Source organism: Monodelphis domestica, chromosome 2 (genome assembly GCF_027887165.1).
Source record: "Monodelphis domestica isolate mMonDom1 chromosome 2, mMonDom1.pri, whole genome shotgun sequence".
NCBI classification, from domain to species: Eukaryota; Metazoa; Chordata; class Mammalia; order Didelphimorphia; family Didelphidae; genus Monodelphis; species Monodelphis domestica.
Genome location: NC_077228.1, coordinates 9,985,141 through 10,007,632, shown reverse-complemented (window position 1 = coordinate 10,007,632; position 22,492 = coordinate 9,985,141). Strand labels below are relative to the sequence as shown.

At 44.5% G+C, this 22,492-nt stretch overlaps 1 protein-coding gene across 1 annotated transcript in view; it reads right to left on the bottom strand.

Moving 5' to 3' along the window:
* Positions 1-11,773, bottom strand: part of SLC35D1 (solute carrier family 35 member D1) — a 46,916-nt gene extending 35,143 nt beyond the window's left edge. The window contains exons 1-6 of the mRNA XM_056814983.1: positions 11,198-11,773; positions 10,043-10,076; positions 9,860-9,946; positions 9,141-9,208; positions 6,399-6,470; positions 4,484-4,552 (exon numbers count right to left, since the gene is read on the bottom strand). Coding sequence (XP_056670961.1) covers positions 4,484-4,552; positions 6,399-6,470; positions 9,141-9,208; positions 9,860-9,946; positions 10,043-10,076; positions 11,198-11,403 — 536 coding nt within the window. The 5' untranslated portion in view covers positions 11,404-11,773. The remainder of the gene's footprint in view (positions 1-4,483; positions 4,553-6,398; positions 6,471-9,140; positions 9,209-9,859; positions 9,947-10,042; positions 10,077-11,197) is intronic.
* Between the last annotated feature and the right edge of the window lie 10,719 nt (positions 11,774-22,492).

The following is a 22,492-nucleotide window of genomic DNA, read 5'->3' as shown; positions in this document are numbered from 1 at the left end:
ATCACCAGAAAAAATTAAATGGAAATAGAAAGGAATATATCTTCTTTTCAGTAGTACATGGCACCTAAACAAAAACTGGCCATGTATTAGGGCATAAAAATCTTACAATCAAAAGCAGAAAAAATCAATACATCCTTTTCCAGATCATAATGCAATAAAAATTATAATCAAAAAGGGTCCATGGAAAGACAAATAATTAATTTGAAACTAAGTAATCTAATGCTAAAAAATGGAGAGGGTCAAAGAACAAATTATAGAAATGATCAATAATTTCATTGAAGAGGTAACATAACAAATTTGTGAGATATACCCAAAGCAGTATTTAGGGGGAGATGTATAACACCAAACACTTATATCAATAAAATAGGGAAAAAGTTGATCAACAAATTGGGCATACAATTAAAAAAACTAGAAAAAGAAGTTTAAAATCCTCAAGTAAAGTCTAACCAGAATTTTAAAAGTTAAGGAGAAATTAATAAAACTGAAAGTAAGAGAAGCAGTGAATAATGAATAAGACTAAGAGTTGGTCTTTATGACAAAACAAATTTCTATTATCTATGGAGATAATTGCCCAATTTCTGTTAGTTTGGTTATTGGTATCATCCATTACTCTGACAGTGTTCCTAATACTAAACCAATCTTGCATTCCTGGTATAAAGCCCACATGGTGATGATCCTTGTGATATTTTGTTTTCGTTTCCTTGCTGGTATTTTATTTTTAAAATTTGCAGCCATATTCATTAATGAAATTGCTCTATAATTTTCTTTCTCTGTTTTTTGCTCTTGCCTGGCTTAGGTTACAGTACCATATTTGTGTCATAAAAAGAATTTGGTAGGATTCCTTCTGCCCATTTTCCCAAATAGTTTATATAGTATTGGAATTAATTGTTCTTTAATTTTTGATAGAATTCACTTGTGAATACATTTGGCCAAGGGAATTTTTTCTTAGGGTGTTCATTGATGGTTTATTCAATTTATTTTTCTGTGATGGGATTATCTAAGTATTCTATTTCTTCTTTTGTTAATCTGGGCAGTTATGTTTTTGTAATTATTCAGCCATTTCATCTTGATTGATAGACTTTTTGGCATATAATTGGGCAAAATAGCTCCTTATGATTGTTTTAAATTCCTCTTCCTTGGTGGTGAGTTCACCCTTTTCATTTTTGATACTGGTTATTTGATTTTCTTTCCTTTTTAAAATCAAATTAATCAGGGATGATACCAATAACCAAACTAACAGAAATTGGGCGATTATCTCAAGAGATAACAGAAAAAGCCTTTGACAAAATACAATGCCCATTCCTATTACCAACAACTAGGGGGGCAGCTGGGTGGCTCAGTGGATTGAGAGTCAGACCCGGAGATGGGAGGTCCTGGGTTCAAATCTGACTTCAGACACTTCCCAGCTGTGTGACCCTGAGCAAGTCACTTGACCCCCATTGCCTAGCCCTTACCACTCTTCTGTTTTGGAGCCAATACACAGTATTGACTCCAAGACGGAAGGTAAGGGTTTAAAAACAACAACAACAACAACAAAAACTAGAAAGCATTAAAATGATAAATAGTATCTACCTAAAACCATCAGCAAACATCATCTGCAATGGGGATAAATTAGAAGCCTTCCCTATAAGATCAAGAGCAAAACAAGAACAAGAATGCCCATTATCACCACTATTTAATATTGTATTAGAAATCCTAGTGGTAGCTATTAAGAGAAAAAGAAATTGAGGAGATGAGAGTAGGCAGTGAGGAAACTACAATATTACTCTTTGCAGATAACATTAGGGAATACTTAGAGAATCCCAGAGAATCAACTAAAAAGCTAAATGAAATAATAACTTTTGCAACATTGCAGGAAATAAAATAAATCCAAATAAACCAGCATTTCTACATACCAGCGAAGTTCAGCAGCAAGAGATAGAGAAATCCCAGGACAATATAAAATACCTGGGAATTGACTCACTAAGACAAATCCAAGAATTATATGAACATGATTACAAAACACTTTTCACAGAAGTAAAGCCATATCTAAACAATTAGAAAAACATGAATTGCTCATGGGAAAGCTGAGCTAATAATATAATAGAAATTACAATTCAACCTAAATTAATTGACTTATTCATTGCCACACCCTTCAATCTGCCAAAAAACTATTTTATAGAACTAGAAAAAAATAACAAAATTCATCTAGAATATCAAAAGATCAAGAATATCAAGAGAATTAATGGGGGGGAAAAAGTGAAGGAATGTAGTCTAGCAGTACCAGATCTCAAGCTGTACTATGAAGCAGCAATCATCAAAATAAGTCTGGTAGTGGCTAAGAAATAGAATGGTGGATCAGTGGAGTAGATTAGATATACAATATATAGGGGTCAATGACCTTAGCAACCAGTTGATGAATCCCAAACCCCAGCTTTGGGGATAAGAATTCACTCTTTAACAAAATCTACTGGGAAAATTGGAAAAGAGTATGGCAGAAACTGGGTATAGACCAACATCTCACACCCTATACCAAGATAAGGTCAAAGTGGCATATAATTTAGAAATAAAGAGTGATGCATGACACTAAATTAGGGGAATATAGAATAGTTTACTGGTAGATCTTTGGGGAAGGGAAGAATTTATGACCAAACAAGAGACAGAGAACATTACAAGATGTAAATGAATACTTTTGGCTCTACAAACAAAACTAATGTAACCAAAATTAGAAGGAAAACAACAAACTGGAAAAAAAAAATCTGGCAAATTCCTCTGATAAAGCCTAATTTTTCCAATGTATAGAGAACTAAATCAAATTTATAAGAATACACACTATTCCCCAATTGACATATGGTCAAAGGATATGAATAAGCAATTTTGAGACGAAGAAAAAAAAGCCAAATGTTCTAAATCACTACATTAGAGAAATGCAAATTCAAGTAACTCTGAGGTACCTGCTTATACCTATGAGATTGGCCAATATGACAGTAAAGGAAAATGATGAATGTTGGAGGGGATGTGGCAAAATTGGGACACCAATGCATTGTTGGTGGAGTGGAGTTGTGACCTGATCCAGGAGAACAATTTGGAACTAAGCCCAAAGGGCTATAAAATTGTTTGGACCCTTCGATCCAGTGATACCACTACTGAGCCTGTGTCCAAAAGAGATCCAAAAAAGGGGGGAAAGAACCTGCTTGTACAAAAATATTTGTAGCAATTCTTTTTGTAGTGGAAATGGTTGAACCAATTGTGCTGTAAGGAATGATCCAACAACAAAAAAGTGGAAAGACCTCTGAACTGATGCAGTGAAATGAGCAGAACCAGGAGCACCTGGTGCACAGGAACAGCAATACGGTGCGATGATCCTCTGTGCAAACCTGGCTGCTCTCAGCAATGCCATGATCTGGGACTCTTCTGAAGGGCTCCCCACTTTGAGAGAAAGAACTGGGAGTCGGATGGATGCGGATCAAAGCAGACTGACTCTCCCTGCAGTGGCCTGACAGTTTATCTGGGGGTTCTGGTTTTGTATGAGTGAGCAAATGACCACTAAAGGAAGTATGTTCTGGACAATCATCCATGTATGACCCAGGTCGAACGGTTTACCATTGCTGAATGAGGGGGAGGGAAGGGAGAGAGGGAGATGGACGGGATCTTGTCCTTTTGGAAAGCGTCCGTTGAAAATTATTATGTGTAATTGGGAAAACAAAATATATTCGTTTTAATTTGTTTATTTTTTCCATGGTTACATGATTGTAGTTGTCTCCCTCCCCTCTTCCCTCCGCCCTCCAAGAGCAATTTCACTGGCTTGTACATATAAAAAGAAAATACGTTTGAATTTAAAAAAGGACCAAATCTGGGTAGGTGGATGATGAGCAAAGAGCACCAGGGCTGAGTCGGGGGGACCTGGGTTCAGACACTTCCTAGCTGCGAGACCTTGAGCGAGTCACGTAACCCCTCTGCCTAGCCCCTGCCTTTCTATCTTACAAGTGACACCAAGGCAGAAATTTGTGAGTGTTTTTTAAAAAGTAAATGCAAACTTTTGGAAGGTCGTGGAGTCATTCATGCTTAATCTTCTCGTTTCAATAACTCACCCTTTCCTCGCCTGTTTGTAAACGAAACTATCCTGCCAAGGGCGAGTGGCTGAAGGCGCTAGCGGACAGGTCCGGAGTGAAAAAGAGACCACGGGCCATGGAGTCTGCTTCGGCAGGTGACAAACTGGGGCTCAGGGAGTTGCCCTGACTTGCCCAGGGTCCCACACGCAGAGCGGGGATTCGAACCTGGACCCCTGAATTCCAGATGGAGCCCAGCGCTGGGAGCCTTGAGCTAAATTCATCTGAAGATTTAGCCCTTGGAAAGGAGCTGACGTGTTGGACTTTGCACGCCTAGGACCTTCCTTTGGTCCAAGAACCCTCTCCTAGGGAGAACTTCAGCCCTCGGCACAGCACCCGGCACACAGTAGGCCCTTTTTTTTACTCCTGTCTGCGCCACAGAAGACCTGACTTACCTGGCGGCTACGAATGCTCCAATGATCATGGCAAAAACGGTCATCTTAATGCCCCAAGAGAAGGTCTTCCTGGAAATGGACAAAAAGAAACGCTGGCGTCATTCATCCGAGAGACGCAGGAACACTTCGTGGTAGCGGACACAATCGCAGAACACGTGGAACTTTGGGGGTTCCGTCTTTAGGGATAACCCCCCACAGAGGGCCACAGGTAAAGATGCCCACCTGCCGGCCCTGCTCAGGCCGAGCTCTAAAGGAACACAAAACCAAGCATCCGGGGACGGTGCCCCATCCCGCTCCCAGGGCCCCCCAGCGCCCTCCCACTCCTCCTCTACCTCCGCGTTCCCTCGGACCCCAGAAGCCCGTGACTTTACCCACAGGCAGGGAGACCCATCTAAGTAGTGCTACATGTGGGGGGGTCACTGCTACACCCTGGGGGCCTGGAGCAACGTGGGCCCTTTCGGTGCCTGCAGAATAGGCTTTGGGGACGCTCGCCGACTTTCTCAGTTTCCTCATTCATCTGCTGTTCCTGTCGGGCCGACACCTTTGGAAGGGACGTTTGGAGGTCTGCGTAGTAACTATCCCCCCCCCCCCCCGGGAAAAGGTCAAGAAGCCGGGCTACGGAGGAGACCCAGTCACAGACGTGGCCCCAGCCTCCTCCCTATCGCCTCCACGTCCTCAAGCCCCGGCTGATGACTTTCTATCAAGAACAGCATCTCTGATGCCAAACCGGAGGGGCTCATCCTTTCTGGTCTCCTCTGACCCCCTTTATACTCTTAAAATGACCAAAGAGAGGGGCGGCTGGGTAGCTCAGTGGATGGAGAGCCAGGCCTAGAGATGGGAGGTCCTGCGTTCAAATCTGGCCTCAGACACTTCCCAGCTGGGTGACCCTGTTCAAGTCACTTGACCCCCATGGCCTAGCCCTGACCACTCTTCTGCCTTGGAGCCAATACACAGTATTGACTCCAAGATGGAAGGTCAGGGTTTAAAAAAGAAAAAGGGGGGGGGGAAGCTGGGTGGCTCAGTGGATAGAGAGCCAGGCCTTAGAACCAGGAGATCCTGGGTTCAAATCTGACCTCAGACACTCTCTAGCTGTGTGACTGACCCTGGGCAAGTCACTTGACCCCCATGGCCTAGCCCTGACCACTCTTCTGCCTTGGAGTCAATACACAGTATGGATTCCAAGACGGAAGGTGAGGGGTTAAAAAAATGACGAAAGACATGAATCCTCTAAATTTGGAAAACTCGTGAGTAAACTTATAAGGAAAATAAAAGAAAGATGAAGCACAAAGAAAGGGGAAAATGCCCAAGACTCCATTTGTGCATGTGGGCTCCATCCCTCTCCGTGTTCGCCACCTCAGAGACCGAAGCGGATCACCGAGAACCTATTGGCGCCCCACATCAGCAGAGGAAGAAACTCGGTCTGTGTTCATAGACTTTATAAAGAATCACTGCCTTTCCCAAAGGGAAGCCAAGGTGGGAAGCGCAGCTGCTGCCACGTATTTCTGCTGATCTCTTCAGCGGCTGGCCTGGAGGAGGTCGGCGGGACTCTCCTGGCTGCCTCTGCCTGTCATCTACCGAAGAAGGAGGAAATGGAGGCTCCCAGGGACGGGCAGTGAGGAGGGGGAGTCAGAGGGGGGCTGCTGCCATTGGGGAAAGGCTTTGGACCGCCTGGATCCCCTAAAAGGAGCCTGGAAGCCTTCAGGGAAAGCAATGTGGAAAAAGCAATGAGGGAGGCTGGACGCGGCCAGAGCGAGAGCCAGCGCAGGTGCCACGGCTTCCAGAGGGCAGAGGACGCAGAAAGGCACCGAGAGCTGCCTCCGCTGACTGGCGCCCAAGTGCGGGACTGCTCAGCTGCTCTCCGCCCCAGAGTCTGCCCTAAAGCTGGGACAGGATTTCAGACACACAAAGGACTTACTTAAGTAATACTCCTTCGGCAATCATTGTAAACAAGATGGAGAACCTTCGCAAGACTGTAAACATTGGCAAGCTGGGAAGAAAGAGCAGAGGCAGAATCAGCGCGACACACTCTGCTCCCCGACCATCCCCCGCCACGCCCTGAACCCTGACGGGAAGCTCAGCTCACCCGCCTGGCCGTGCTCATGTCCGACGTCCAGTCTGGGGGTCATTTCCAAAATCTACCCCATCACTCCCTCTGCCCAGAAGCTCATCCCCCACCTCCAGCTGCCCAAGCCCCGCCGGTCCTTCCAGCCACCATGGAGGAACAGAGGGACTTGGGAGGCAGAAAGACACGTCTGAATCCTAACACGGGTACTTCCTCACGGTGTGACCCTGAGTCAGTGACGCCTAGCCTCAGTTTCCTTGTTTGTAAAATGGGAGTCATCAGAACAGCCACCTCTCAGAGGATCAAATGAGATAATTTTTGTTAATATACTAGGGGGCAGCAAGGTGGGCTCAAGCCTGGCCTCGACACTTCCTCACAGGGTAACCCTGGGCAAGTCACTCTTCTACCTCAGAGCCCATACACAGTATTGCTTCTAAGACAGAAGGGAAAGGTTTAAAAAAAGCTGGCTGCTGTCATTATTATTGTGAAAAGCACCCTATAAAAAAGTGGGAGCGATGCAGTCTTCTGGAAGTCTCCGTCAGGACCCCAAGAGCCCACCCTCCTCTCCAGGAGCCACCATTCGGCCCATTCCTTGGTGTATTCTGGTTCTGCAAGGCCCTATCTCCCAGCCCCTCGCGGACACTGAGGCCTGGGAGGAAGGGCCAAGAGACAAGGGCCCGTTGCCTCTCTGCCCCCTCCCGACAACGCTTGGTGGCAGGCCTCTATCTCTACAGAAACGTGACTAACAAGAGATCTCAACCCAGAAAACCAAGTAGATTTTGTGGCTCTAAAAGGAGGAGGGCCTCGATGGCCTCTGAAGCCCCTCTCCGCTATAAATCTAGGCCCTGGGTCCAAATCCTGGCTCAGCCATTTACTGGGTGCTCTTGGACACATCATTTTACCTCTTGGCCTCTTTTCCTCATCTCTAAAATGAATGACCACTGAGGTGCCCAAATCCATGTCCCCAAGTCCTTTTTCCTCCCTGTGCCTCAGTTTCTCCCTCTGTCATCTGAGAAAGATGGTCTAGTTCAAAAGCATCTAAGACACCCCCGGGGGCCCCATGCTGCCTCTAACACTCCTGGTGCAGCTCAGCGTAACTGGGAAATATTGAACAAAATAAATAAAAATAGAGTAAAACACAGATAATGTTATTAAGTCGAAATGCGCCTATTTCTTGCCATCTCAGTGGGGAGGGAAGGGCAGAGAGGGAGGGAAAGAATTTGGAACTGGAAACAATTTTTAAAATTAAAAAAAAAGGGACTCCCAATATGCCCTGCAGGGACCCTCCATCTAGTTCAGAGCCTCCTGAGTTCTAGGAGTTGGACAGCAACAGCCAGGAGGCCTGGGTGCTCTATAGAGGGAGCTTTCTCCCATAATGCTCTGGCTTCCACAGGGGCCCCCACCCCAGGCAATCCTCTTTGCCTCTGTCCCTTCCCCCAAGACAAGGTAAAGGGGAGATGGCCGGCTCCTCCTGCCCTCTCCCATAGCTTGGCAAGAAGTCCAAGTTCGAGGCCTCTTTGGGGGTATTCCTGGTCCTGAACTCCCAAACCACACAGACCCCTTTCAGTTCCAGGAGCAGGAGGCAGCGTGGCAGGCCCAGAGGAGGAACAGGGATCCTCTTTCTTCCCCAAAGAGCACAGGGAGCCGGTGCCAACAGACTGACAGCAAGGAGTAAGTCAGCAGTTCCATATTTATATTAGGGCTTTGCCTGGGGCCGCTGACAGTCTCCTCAGGAGGGAGCAGAATTAGCCTTCACTGGCCTCTCCCCCAAGCTTATTTTTATACCCGGCTTGGAGCCTGCCAGAGGAAAATGTCTGCTCCTAAGACGGGCCGAAAATGCCAGAACCCATCCTGAGAGCTGCCTGTCCTGGGAGCCCTTCCTCCTTCCCTGAGACAGCCTCCGCTTGTCCAGGAGTAAGAGCGGGATCTCTGAGAGCCACAAGAGCAAATCCAGCATTCGGGCATTTACACACACACAGCCTGGGCTAAGTGCTTCACAACTATTATCTCATTTGATCCTCACCCTAGGAGGTCGGGGATATTGTTCTCCCCATTTGACAGAGGAGGAAACTGAGGCAGGCATCGGTTAAGGAACCTGTTCAGGGTCTTTTATCTAATAAGTATCTGAGGTTGAATTTGGATTCAAAGTCTGATTTCAAGCCCAGCACTAGTTCAAACACCACCTCTGAAGCTTGCTTCCTTTATGACTTTGAGAAAGCCAATTTGTCTCCCTGGACCTCAGTTTCTCTATTTGTAAAATAAACTAGATAGCCTCTATGGGCCCTTCTGTGCCTCAGTTTCCTCTTTTGTGGGAGGAAGTTGTCTCTAGAAAGCCTCTTCAGGGCTATTGTAATACTCTGATCAGGCCAATCCTTCCTCATTGCCAAGGAAGACCCCTGGCCTCCCCATCCACTGAGCCCCCAGCTGTCCTCTCACTGCCTTCAGATGTGAAAAAGTAGCCAGAGAAATCCTTGCTAGACAGCGGTGCCTCCGGGACTGTCAGTCCTACTTCCATCATTGGCCACTCGCACAAGATCCTAAGAACATCCACTAGATTAACCTCAGGAGGGAAGGGGGGAGGGGAAGGAGCCATACTTCAGTTTCTTTGTGCTGAACAGTCCTGTGATTTGGTTCCCAAAATACAGTAGAGGTAGTGGAAATGTCTGGAAAAAAATGTAAAAGGAATAACAACACTCAGTCATTCCCGGCAGCCAGGAGTGGGTTTAAGGATCACATTCTTTCAGCCTGGCCCAAGAGGTTAATGTGAATAAATAATCCCAGCCTCCCCCCAAGTCACCAAATCAATACTAAGGCCTGCCTTCCCTCCCTCCCTCCCTCCCTCCCCCTGAGAGGAAAGCCATAAAATAGACAAAAACCCTTCAATTTCATCATTTGCCTAAAATATAATTTGTGCTTATATAGCAAGAGAAAATGGGCCCATATCCCAGGAATTGAGGAAATGAGGAAAACAGAGGAAAAGGCAGAATAGGAAAATTGAGGCTATAAAGAAGGCCTACTAATCTGGAGGAGAGAGGAACTTAAAAACGGGTGGCCCTTCCTGAAAATTAGAACACATTCATTAAAACAGTCAAACTTCCCATTGTGGTTTCCTTCATTAAATTAAAAAAAAAAACAAGCTTGATTCCATTTTAAGATGCTATTGAACCAATTCTGCACCTTGGTTCAAACAGACTTTAAATTAAAATGTGTTCAAGCGGAGTGCTTTCAGTACATAAAGAACAGATAGACAGGAACAATGGCCCTTCGGAATAAGATCCAAAGGAGTCGTCATTTATTTGCTTGTTTCATTTTACCTTTCGAGGTATACTTCTGTCAAAGTCAGGAAACTTTACCACCCTGAGTGCCTTTCCCACCCAGAGGACGATCACTGTAGCCAGCATCTGTGCAAGGAACAAACATTTACTGTTCAACAATAAAGCCCTATCCCTGATTTGCAACAACATTACAAACACTCAATTCTTAAGATTCCAACTAACCTGGCCAAGTCCAACACATAGTGAGGAAGGAAATCTATGTGGATGATAGAGAAGGGAAAAAAAAAAGTCAGTAAACTAACAGCACTATTTGGGAACGTTAGAATGACTATGGAGATCGGGGATCTTACTTAATAAGTCCCGGGAGAAGTTTTGCCCTTCAGCGAAGGACAAACATCGAATTTCCTGTTGAAAAACTTGCCTGGGCCAAGGGGCAAAGCAATCATCCAGATTAGGTAGCCTTGGGTGGCAACCTGCCTGGGCTTGTGTGGTTACACTGTCTGTTGATGCCCTCGGGAAGTTTAGAAATACTACAGGTTTAGTGCTTTCCCAGCCTCAATCAATTCACTGCCTCTGAGAACCGGGAAACAGGATTAAAATCGGGAGAAAATTAATCTAGGCGGTCACACAGTATTTGCAGCGCACTGTGAAGTCGGGCTCCAGCTCTGGGAAGAAGGGCCGGGTTTTTGTTGTTTTAAGAACAAGTCTGGTGGGTTTCATGTCAATTTCAATGAGCACTTCCCACTGCCAGGCAGAGAGAGAAACAGTAGCAAGTTTGCCCAGCTGGTTAAGTAACTGATCACTTTCGCTGCCATTGATCAGTTTCCCTGTTACGGTTCAGTTTCCCATTTAAAGGGCTCGGCAGAGGAAGCCCCGCGCGCCTGAGCTTTCCCAAATTGTAGCAAATGCATCTCTCCCTCCTTCCTCCTCCTCCCTAGCCCTCGTTTTTGGTTTGTTTGGTTTTTTCTCCCCATAAGAAACTCGGGCCCAAGGGATGAGGTGACATTTGCAGAAGCAGCCGAGGATTCTCCCATGCCCACACACGCCCGCGCGCACACGGGCACCAACCAACACAACTGGAGATGCCAAGGCAGACGGGCTGCCGCCGCCTCCTCCTCCTCCTCCGCCGCCGCCGCCGCCGCCGCAGTCCAGGAGGGGATGGGCCGCTGCCGTAGCTTGCTGCTGCTGAGCCCTGGCAGCGCACGAGTTAATGCACAATCCCCTTCCCTGGCTCGGGCCAAAGTTTGTTAATCTTCAACTTTGGCAGCGGGCGGTGGCGGCAGCGTAAAGTCCAAGCTCCCCGCCCGCCGCCCGCTGCCCGCCCGCCCTCCGGCCGGCTGGCCGCCGCCCCGGCAGCCAGGGCCCGCGGCAGGCTACCTGTAGCTGGTGAGCACGCTTTTGTTCACCACAACGATGAGAAAGGAGCTCACGCCGTAGAAGCCGGCGGCCAGCAGCTTCAGAAACACGGTCAGCGTCTCGGCCGACGCCGCCATCCCCAGCTCCTCCTCATCTCTGGCACCGGAGGAGCGAGCGGGGGCTTCTCCTTTAACCCGAGCATGCTGACGTCTATGAACTTCCGCCATGGCTCGGGCTGCTGCTGGGGCTGCTGCTGCTGCTGCTGCGGCTGCTGCTGCCGCCGCGGGGGATGCTGCTACCGCTGCTGCCTAGGAGACCCAAGCCGCCGCAGCAGCTGCACGTCTGGCCCTGGAGGGGAAGCAAAGGCACCTCCGCTGGGAGGCGCGCGAGAGAGGGCCGGCCGGGAGGGTGGGAGCGAGGGGCGGGGCCAGAAAGGGGGAAGAGGGGGAGGGGGAAAGAGGAGGAAGAGGGGGCGGGGACCCACGCGCTCCCGCCCCTCCGCGCGCCCCGCCCCCGCTTCACTAGCCCTGGAAGGCCAAAGACCTGGCGGCGGCCGGCTGGCCGCAGGAGCAGTGGCTGCCACCAGCACCAGCTCTACGGTTAAGGAGCAACCGTTCATTTGCAGAGAGATGGGAAAGGGGGATCCTCTGGACCAATCTCTAATGGGGCGCTCGGAAGTTTATGATTGGGGCGTGCTCGCTCTCTGCATCCCTCCTTCTACGTACACAAGCGCACTCCCTCCCCTCTTCCTCCTCCCGATGGAAGGGAGGGACCTTAAAGGACTTCCAGTCCAATTCCCTCAATCAGTCTACAAGTATGTAGCAAACACCTCCTTTGGGCAAGCCCTCATTTATAGCTAAGGAAACTGAGGCCCAGAGAGGCAGTGGGACTTGTCTGGATCACTCAGGGGGCAAGTGGCAGAGAAGGGCTGGAAAACCAGCCCGACCTTCTGCAAGAAGCGTTTAAGCCCTCTCTCTGCTGATCGCCAACTGAGCCGTTTCAGTCTTGTCTGTTTCCAATTGTTTCCATATTGCCCTCCCTGTTACACCGTGAGCTCCCTGAGAGCAGGGGCACCTGGCAAGCCCGTCCCGACTGTTTCTTGAGTCATTTATTGATTGAACACGTCCTCCCCGAGCCTTGGTTTCCTAATTTGTAAAACTGAGGCCATTCCATTCCCACTCAAGAGCCTATGCAGGCTCCTGCTCCTCGTTCTGCACGTGTTAGGTTCAAGGACGGAGGGGTGTCAAACCGGGGGTCAAAGTCCAGTAAAAAGAGGTCCCTGCTGGCCAAGTATTAAGCGGGGCCATTTTGTGAAACATTTACCAATTACAGAAAAAGGGGGTGGGGTGGGGGGAGCCCTTACCGGCTGTCTTGGAATCAACACTAACAGAGAGAAGAGTTTGATAAAGGCTAGGCAGCTGGGGTTAAATGACTTGCCTAAGGTCACACAGCTAAGAACTGTCTAAGGCAGATCTGGAACTCTTGGCTCCAGGCCTGGTTCTCTATCCACCTAACTACCCCCCTACTCCCAATTAAATTTTAATCTGATTCGGGAGCACCGTCAAGAGTTTAACACCTCAGATGTAGTGGATTAGGCAGTGGGCCTGGAGAATGAAAAGTAAGGTTCAAATCCTGCTTCAAAATATTAGCTGGCTGACCCTGGGCAAGTCATTGGAATTCTGGACCTCAGTTTCCTCATCTATAAAATAAAAAGGTCAGACTCTGGCTTCTGAAGTCCCTTCCTGTCTCTTGAGCTGTGATACAGTGTACATACATGGAGGTATATATTGATGGAAAGCAGATACAAAGTCACCTTGGAAGGGAAGCTACTAGCAATTCTTGCAGGCAGTGCTTGAGTTCTCAGGCTTAGACTTACAGAAAGACTTCTAAAATAAATGCCATCAAGCTGGCTCTTTCAAGAAAGTCTCCTTAAGAGGGGACAAACTGGGGGCAGCTGGGTAGCTCAGTGGATGGAGAGCCAGGCCCAGAGATGGGAGGTCCTGGGTTCAAATCTGGCCTCAGACACTTCCCAGCTGTGTGACCCTGTTCAAGTCACTTGAACCCCATTGCCTAGCCCTTACCACTCTTTTGCCTAAGAACCAATACACAGTACTGATTCTAAGATGGAAGGTAAGGGTTAGAGAGAGAGAGAGAGAGAGAGAGAGAGAGAGAGAGAGAGAGAGAGAGAGAGAGAGAGAGAGAGAATAACTAGGTGTTACCTTTTAGGAAATCCTCCCTAAGGGCTGACTCCCATTGTTGCTGGGAGAGCTTGTACTTTGAAAGATAAATAAAACCGATATTTGGAGGAGGGCACCAGCAACTGCAGGAATCAGAAAAGGCTTCATGGAGGAGGCGGGGCTAAATACCAAAAGGAGTCAGGAAGACAGACTACCATCAAATCCAGTTTCAGATACTTGCTAGCTGTGTGTGACCCTGAGCAAGTCACTTAACCTCTGTCATCCTGTTTCCTAATCTAAAAAATGGAGGTAATAATAGCTGCTACTCCCAGGATTTTGGTGGATCAAAAAGCACTCTGCACACTTGGAAAGTATTCTCTAAAGGTTAGCTGTCATTCTTGTTATTATTGTTGAATTGGTGCTTAAATAAAACGAAAGCAGAGATGAGAAAAGAGTATTTTGCACGTATAAGGAGTGGGAAATCAAAGGCGTGGAGGTGGGAGATCCACACCATGTATAGAGAGAGGCCAATACGGCAGAACTCTAGTGCTATAAAAATTATTTCTCATTTATTATTATTAATATATTAATTAATATATTTAATTATTAATTGTTTTGTGTTTGGTTTTTATTACTTTTCTATTTAATTAATTAAATAATTAATGGCGAAATTATTACATTAAAAATAATTAAGGCTAGAAAAGTAAGTTAAGGTCCATTGGGAGGGACTTAAAAAACCCAACCTTTGCCCCTAGAAGTGATAGGGAGCCATTGCAGTTTATTGACTAGAATAGTGTTAGGAAAATCATTTTGGCAGCTATGTAAAGCCTGAGGGCTGTGAGTGGGAAGGGCTGGACACAGGGAAGTTTGGAAGAAGGATGAGTTGGGGGAAAGATAAAGCTTTCTGTTTTGGATATGAGGAGTAAGTACTTATTGGATAAATAAGAGTAGAGATTCTTTTTAATGAATAACGGTAATGATACCTTCCATTTACCTAGCAGCTACTGAGTTCCAAGCTTTATCAACCCAATTATCCTTCATGCCAGGATTTAAATTTAAATTTAAGCAAGCCAATAACCATGAAGCTAGATTTAAACTCAGATCTTCCTGACTCCAGTCCCAACACATTATCCACTGAGCCACCTAGCTACACCAACAACAACACAATATGGGGGAGGAGCAGGAAGTATGGAGCAGTAAATTTGTAATTGTGGTCACATAAAAATACAAAGTAGGTCAGAGATCGAAGGGAGAGCAGAGAGAAAAAATAGTTCGAAAGTGGAATTGAGCGGAAAAACAAAAGTGAAAAGGAAAGAGAAGACACTAGAGGAAAGAATAAGAAGGGAGCTGATCCTCATAGCCAAAGAACAGGCTTCCAGAGCAGATGGAAATGAGGACTGAAACTGGCTCTGTTGTCTCTTTTTCCTGCACAGAAGTTTTGTGTTTTTCCATCTGGATTAAACTAATTATGCACCTACCTAAGTGTATTAAAAGGCATATAAATCCAATCCCTTGGACATTCAAAACCCTTTTGTGTTACCTGTTCAGCCAGTCTTCTCCTTCCTTCTCTATTTCTCACTAAGAACACACTCAGGTAACAGTTAGGAATACAATACCAAGCCTTTAAAAAATAAACCAATAAAGGCTTAAAATTGAACATCAATACAACCAAATAAACATTGTCTTTGTTCAGTCAGGTCCAGCTCTTCCCTTCCTGTGCCTATTTGGGGTTTTCTTGGCAGAGATACAGGAGCATTTGCCATTTCCTTCTCCAGCTCCTTTTACATCTGAGGAAACCAAGGTAAACAGGATTAAGTGACTTGCCCAGGGTCACATAGCTAGCAAGTGTCTCAGGCCAGATTTGACCTCAGGAAGATGGGTCTTCCTGACTTCAGGCTGGCATTGAATCCCCTGTACCAACCGGCTGTCAAATAAACTTGCTATTAGCTATTCATTTTGAATACATTGGGTATATCCTCAATCATGGATCAAAATTGCCTTGGGTAACTTGTATTATGAACTCTCTGTGTCCCACTTTCATCTCTTCTGCCCTTTGTAGCTAAATCCCAGTCGGTAAGAGCAGCCTCCACTTTCCCTCCTCTCTCTGTCTTCTTCATTCCCTCTAATCTGGCTGCCTGCCTTCTCACTCCTCCGCAGGGCTTTCTCCAAAGCTGGGGGTTGTCTCCTAGTTGTCCTTGGCCTCTGGGCAGCCTTTAACACTGCTGATCACTTTCTCCCTATTACCCTCTTCTCTTTGGTTTTCAGGAAACACTGTCCTGCTTCTCCCACCTCGCTGACGGTTCCCTCTCTGTCTCTTTTGCCAGCTTCCCCTTCAGATCACAGCCTCTAACCTTTGGGGTCCCTCAGAGTTCTGCTCTTTCTCTAGACTACTTCACTTGGGGATCTCACGGGCTCCCAGGATTTAATGACCATCTCTGATGATTCTCAGAGCTCCCTTTCTTCCCCGCCCCCCTCTCTCCCAACCTCCAAATGTCTTCTAGCCATCTTAAAATGGACACCTAAAAGTAGACCATCTTAAAATGGACATCCAGTAAACACCTTAACCTGAATATGTCCAAAGCTGCGCTCATTATCTTTCCCCCTGAATCCTCCACCATTCTTACCTTTCCTCTAACTGTAAAGGACAACTCCATGGTCTCACTCCCCCAGACTCACAGCCTACAAACCTCCTGGACTCCTCACTCTCTCTCACCCCCACCCATATCCAAGTTTGGCCTGTTAATTCCCCCCTTTAAACCCTCTCTCAAACAGGCCCCCTTCTCAATCTTCTTATATTGGCCCCACTCCCCAGTGCTTAACACAGTGTATAACACATAGTGGGTGTTTAACAAATGTTTGTTGAATGAATAATTAATGACTTCAAAACAACAATGAATGAACAGAGAGTTGGACAACAATGAAAACTTAATGCATTGAGACTCATTCTTTCTGATTCTTTTTTTCCCCTCCCATTTTGATGGGAAACATGAATACAACACCTCTGAGGAGCTTTGAGAACAAGAAATGAGCTTTCTCCTATAAGAAAACAAAAAGAAAAAATTCAGATTCATGTGATGGCTTCCACCTTCTCTGTTACTAATTACAGGTTTTGAAGCTCCCCTTTGAGTACAGAAGGAAAGAAACTTCCTTCATTCCTTCTGAGGCTAAGCTAACAAAGCCAGGATTTCCAGAGCAAAGGAGAGACAAGAGCATCACCACATGGTTCTCTCCTCAGCCAACATCTAGAACAAAGGACTTACTTTGGGGCCCACGTTTGAAGAAGGTGACTGACAGGATGGCAAGAGCACATAATAGTGCTACAATATGAGGAGAGAATTACTAGAATATGAAGGAAGGAAAGATGGTTAGTTGGGAGAAGACTTTGAAAAGGGAGGAACATACCAGGGCATTTAAGCATTTGAAGAAGCATTAGCTTTGTTCTATTTCAGCTCAAAGGATAGAACTATGAGTAGTGGATGGAAGCTGACTAGATTTATGGAAGGAAATATTTCTGACAATCAGAGTTGTCTCACATTGGAATGGGCCACCATGGAGATAATCCACGCCTGGGTACTAGTTGTCTCAAAGTGGTTGATGGGTGGCCACTTCTTGGGTTTGCGGAGGAGATTATTCCTTTTCAGACATGAACTGGACTGGATGGCCTATGACGTCCCTTTTAAGCTCTGCGATTCATAGGGATCCAGTCCAATTCACATCTGAAAAGGAGTAAAATAGACCTTTAATGAAATAGAGAACTTTCAAGTATTCCTAATGAAAAGATCAGAGCTAAACAGAAACTTTGAAATACAAATATAGGAATCAAGAGAAACTTTAAAAAGTAAATATGAGTAAGCAATCAGAAGGGACTAAACAAGAGCGACTTTTTGTATTCTGATAAGGGAAGTGGTTTTTTGTGTCCTATCAAAACCCTAATATTATCAGGGGACATAGAGGGAATTAAACGAGATAGGAGGCTTGGGGATCAATTTGTTAGGTATTGATGATCTCAAAAAAAAAGGGAAGATATCCGAGGAATATCCTGGGGGGAAAAAGGGGAAAGGAAAAGCAAGGCAAATTATCTCACATAATTGGGATACACAAGAAGAAAGCTATATAAACAAAGGGAGAAATATGGGAGACATTTGAGTTTCACTTTCACCTAAACTTGATGGAGGAGAGTAGAATACACACACTGAATTCTGGGGAGAAATACCTTTTCTCTCAACATGGAAATAAGAGGGAATGAAGGGGGAAACAAAAAAGATGAAAGTTAAATATGGGAATGGATTAGTCATAGATAAATCAAACCCTAACCATAGAAGTGGGATCTCAAAGAGGGGGTTAAAAGAAAGAAAGGGTGAGGACTGGTGACCACTCTGGGTAAGCGAAAGAGAAAAGGGAGAAAGAAGCAAAAGTAGGTGGTAACATACATAGAACCTTAGTGCTGAGCACACTCCTCACTTACTACACTATTCTTCTTTGTAAAAAGCTAGCAGGAATCAAAAAGTATAAATTAATACATGGAGGGGAATATAAAATAAACAATCATGACTATGAATAAATAAGTGGGATGAACTCAATCTCAAAATAGAAGAGGAGGGAGGCAGAGTCAAGATGGCAGCTTAGACACAGCAATAGTCCAGACCTCTCTGAAATCCCTTCCACACCAATCAAAAACAAAGTGCTTTTCTTTTCCGAATCCACTCAATTTGCTTCTGTTTTATGAGTGAGTTCATTCCATTCACATTCAGAGTTATGATTACCAGCTGTGTATTTCCCAACATTTTGATTTCCACTCCTAGCCCTGCCCTTTCTTCTTTTGCTATTTCCTTCTACACCAGTGAAAAACAAAGTGGTTTGAAGGGACAGAAAACCAGACCTAACAACAGGACACAACTGGGGGACCCTCCTGCTAGATTCAACTTAAAAGCCTGAATTCTTGAACTCTCAGGTTCAAGGGAAGGGAAGAAGGAAGGTCCCAGGACCCCTCATTCACCTACTGTACTGAGTCTCCAGTAGTCCCTGGAATCTCTGGGCAGGCAAGGGTACTAGTCCAGAGAGAGTGCCTTGCTGGCACAGGTAGCAGGGAGGCAGCTGGAGGAGAAGTACAGAGAAGGCACCCTAGTAGCAGCCAAAATGTTCCATCTTTCCTCCCCTTTCTTGAGGTTTTGGCCTTAGGGCACATCCAGCAACACAGATCAACTCCACCCTGGTTAAATCATATTAATAGGGCAGATAGGATGCTTTCAGAGGCCAGGGAAGCTCAATCTCCAACATCCCGCCCCCACTAACTCCACTGAAAATCTTGCTGACTAAGCTCTGAGGATTAAGGCTGCAACCACCAGAGAATACCCTGATAACATGTGAGAAGCCCAGCTCCCTCTAGCCTCTACACCTTCACATATACTTTTAGCTTCTGCTGCCACCTGGGGAAGATATGACCTCAGGGCTCATTAATTAATTAATAATTAATAAATTAATACTCCACAAGCCTAATCTAGACAATCAGCAGAGCAGAGAAGAAGCCCCTTCAGGACAGAACAGCCCAAACCTATAGATCCAGCAAATAATCAGAGGAGCAAGATTACAGCCAATTACGGGGGGGGGGGGGGGGGGAGAAGGAAAAAATATGAGTAAACAATGGAAAAAGAAAAAAGAAATTACAATTGACAGCTTCTATCCAGGTAATGAACAAAGAACAAATGGAACAGAGGAAGACCAAAGAACACCAAGCAAAAACACAGAAACTCCTGTGAATTGGACACAGGCTTTGGAAGAATTCAAAACACAATTCAAAAAACAATTCAGAGAGGCTGAAGACAATTGGGAAAAGAACTTAAAAACAAAATAAGCCATCTGGAAACAGAAAGTAGTGTCTTGAAAACCAGAACTGACCAGCTTGAAAACAAGGCAAAGAAGGTGAAAGGTGACCTACAAATAAAATCAGACCAGAAGGAGAAGGATGACCAAAAAGCCAGAGATGAAATTCAGTCTTTGAAAATTAGAATCCAATAAGTAGAAGTAAATGACTTCACAAAACAGTGAGAATCTATAAAACAAAATAAAAAAAATGAAAAAATTGAGGAAAATATGAAACACCTCATTGACAAAATGACAGACCTTGAAAACAGATCCAGGAGAGACAATTTAAGAATTATTGGACAGCTGGAAGATCATGACAAAAAGAAAAAGACTGGACATACTTCTACAGGAAATTATCCAAGAAAACTGCCCCAACATTCTCAAAAAAGAGGGAAAAGTGGAGATTGAAAGAATCCACAGATCACCTCCTGTATTAATTCCCAACTGTCAATTCCTAGGAATGTTATAGCCAAATTCAAGTACTACCAGACCAAGGAAAAAATATTACAAGCTGCTAAGGAAAAGTCATTCAGATACCATGGAACCACAGTTAGGATAACACATGATCTGGGTGCATCTACACTGAAGGACTGGAAGGCAGGGAGTATGATATTCTGGAAAGCAAGGGAAATGGGTCTATAACCAAGAATCAACTACCTAGCAAAGCTGACTATATTCTTGCAGGGGAAAATATGGTCATTTAATAAAATAGAAGACTTTCAAGCATTCATAAAGAAAAGACTGGGTTTAAACAGAAATTTTGATGCCCAAACACAGAACTCAAGAGAATCACCAAAAGGTAATTAAGAAAGGGGGGGGGGACCCAAAACTTTCTTTAAGGACCCAATGAGTTCAAGTGATTTGTATTCCTATAAGAAAAGATGATATTGGTAACTCCTAAAAATTGTTATTATCATCAGGATAGCTAGAAGAAGTATACTTAGTGGGAACAGTGGCAAACTGCATAGGATGCACACACACATATATAAATATATGTGTGTATTTGTATATGTGTGTATTTGTATGTGTGTGTAAATATATATAAAAATAGAGGTAAAAAAGGAGGATAATACTAAGAGAAATGGGGAAAGAGACAAAATGGGGTAAATTTATATTTCATAAAGAAGTGCATAGTGGGAGCAGGGGAGAAGACCAATACACTGAAAGGATAAAGAGATTGGAGACAGGAAATGTTTGATTCTTATGTGCATTGAAATTGACTTAAAGAGTGGAGAACAATAAGATCCATTGAGGCAGAGAATTGATTCTTGCCCTATAGAGAAATAGAAGGGTAATAAATAGACTGGTGGGAATCAAGGCAATACAAGGGAGGGAGAGTGTGTGTAGTAGTTTAAAAAGACCATAAAGAAAAATAAGAGGGGAATAAGAAGGGAGTGGGGAGAAAGGGAAGTAAAATAAGGGTGAGGATTAGGGAGATTGATTAAAAACAAAATACTAGTGTACAAGGAAATAGTGAAAGAAGAAAGGGCAGGACTAGGAGAGGAAATCAAAATGTTGGGTAATACATAGGTGGTAATCATAACTCTGAATGTGAATGGGATGAAGTCACCCATAAAACAGAAGCAAATAGCAGAGTAGATTAGAAACCAAAATGCTACCATATGTTGTCTATAACACATGAGGCAGGTAGACACACACAGGGTAAAGGTAAAAGGCTACAGCAAAATCTATTGGGCATCAACTGAGAAAAAGAAGGCAGGAGTTGCAATCATGATATCTGATAAAACCAAAGTAAAAATAGATCTAGTTAAAAGAAATAGAGTTACATTCTGATAAGAGGCAGCATAGACAATGAGGAAATATCAGTACTCAATGTAGCAGTCCAGCCCATAGATATTATGGAGAGACAAGGATTGTGAGTGAGCACATGGCCATCCTGTGCATGGCAATGGGCTATATTCCCAGCATGGCTGGAGTTAGGGCACGAAACCTTGCTTCCTCCTGTGTCACTCACCTGAGGATAATAACCCCACCTTCACCTTGTCATAAGTTGCAATTATCCAATGGCAATACACTAGGTAACTCATCCATATGTATTGAGGCATCATGTAACTGATCAATATGTATTGAGCTCATTTGTATATCAAAGAGAATAAAGGGAACAAGACACAGCCAGCTCGACCACTTGGAGGACATTGACAGGTTTGCAATGGAGCAACTTCTCCCCTTTCTCTCTCCTCTCTATCTTTCTCCCTGAGGCCTGGCCTTTTGGCCAGGCCTTCCTGTCTCTCTCTCTTTTCCAATGCTAATACCTAGCGTTATCTACCTCCTTTAGTTTCTAATCTCCTTTCCTCATGAGCTAGCATTATCCTCTGACCAGTGCAGTGTTAAATTGAGATCATTGGGTGGAATAGCCTGGATAGTAATGCCCAGTGGTCGGAGCAGGCTGTGGCTCCCAATCAGTAATTGATTACTGACTCGTTTATTTACATCTCTAAAGCTGGCTCATTCACACCCTTTGCGGGATCCAAAACTTCTATCCTGTTTCTATTTTCCTTCCTTAAAACTTCTCGCGGGCAGGGAGGTTTTACTCAACATGCATGCACCCAATGGCATAGCATCCAGATTTCTGAAGGAGAAACTAGTGGAGTTCAAGAAGGAAATTGATAGTAAAACTATACTAGTGGGAGACCTGAACTTTCTTCTATCAGATCTAGATAAATGAAACCAAAAAGTCAATAAAAATGAGGCAAGAAATCTTAGAAAAATTAGAGTTAATAGATATATGGAGAACAATAAATAGTGACAAAAAGAAGTACACCTTTTCAGCAGCACATGGTACATTCACAAAGATTGACCATATACTAGGGCATAAAAACACAGCAAACACATATAAAAGAACAGAAATAATAAATGCAACCTTTTCAGATCATAATGCATTAAAATAATAATTAGTAAGGGTACATGGAGAGACAAATAAAAAATTAATTGGATATTAAGTAATATGATTTTCCAAATTTGGTTAGTTAAAGAATAAATCATAGTAATAATTAATAATTTTATTGAAGAGAATGACAATGATGAGACCTCCTATCAAAATCTATGGGATGCAGCCAAAGCAGTACTCAGGAGGAAATTTATATCCTTGAGTGTATATATTAATAAATTAGGGGAGGGCAGAGGTCAATGAATTGGGCATACAAATAAAAAATACTAGAAAGCAAACAAATTAAAAATCCCCAGATGAAAACTAAATTAGAAATCCTAAAAAATTAAAGGAGAAATTAATAAAATTGAAAGTAAAAGAACTATTGAA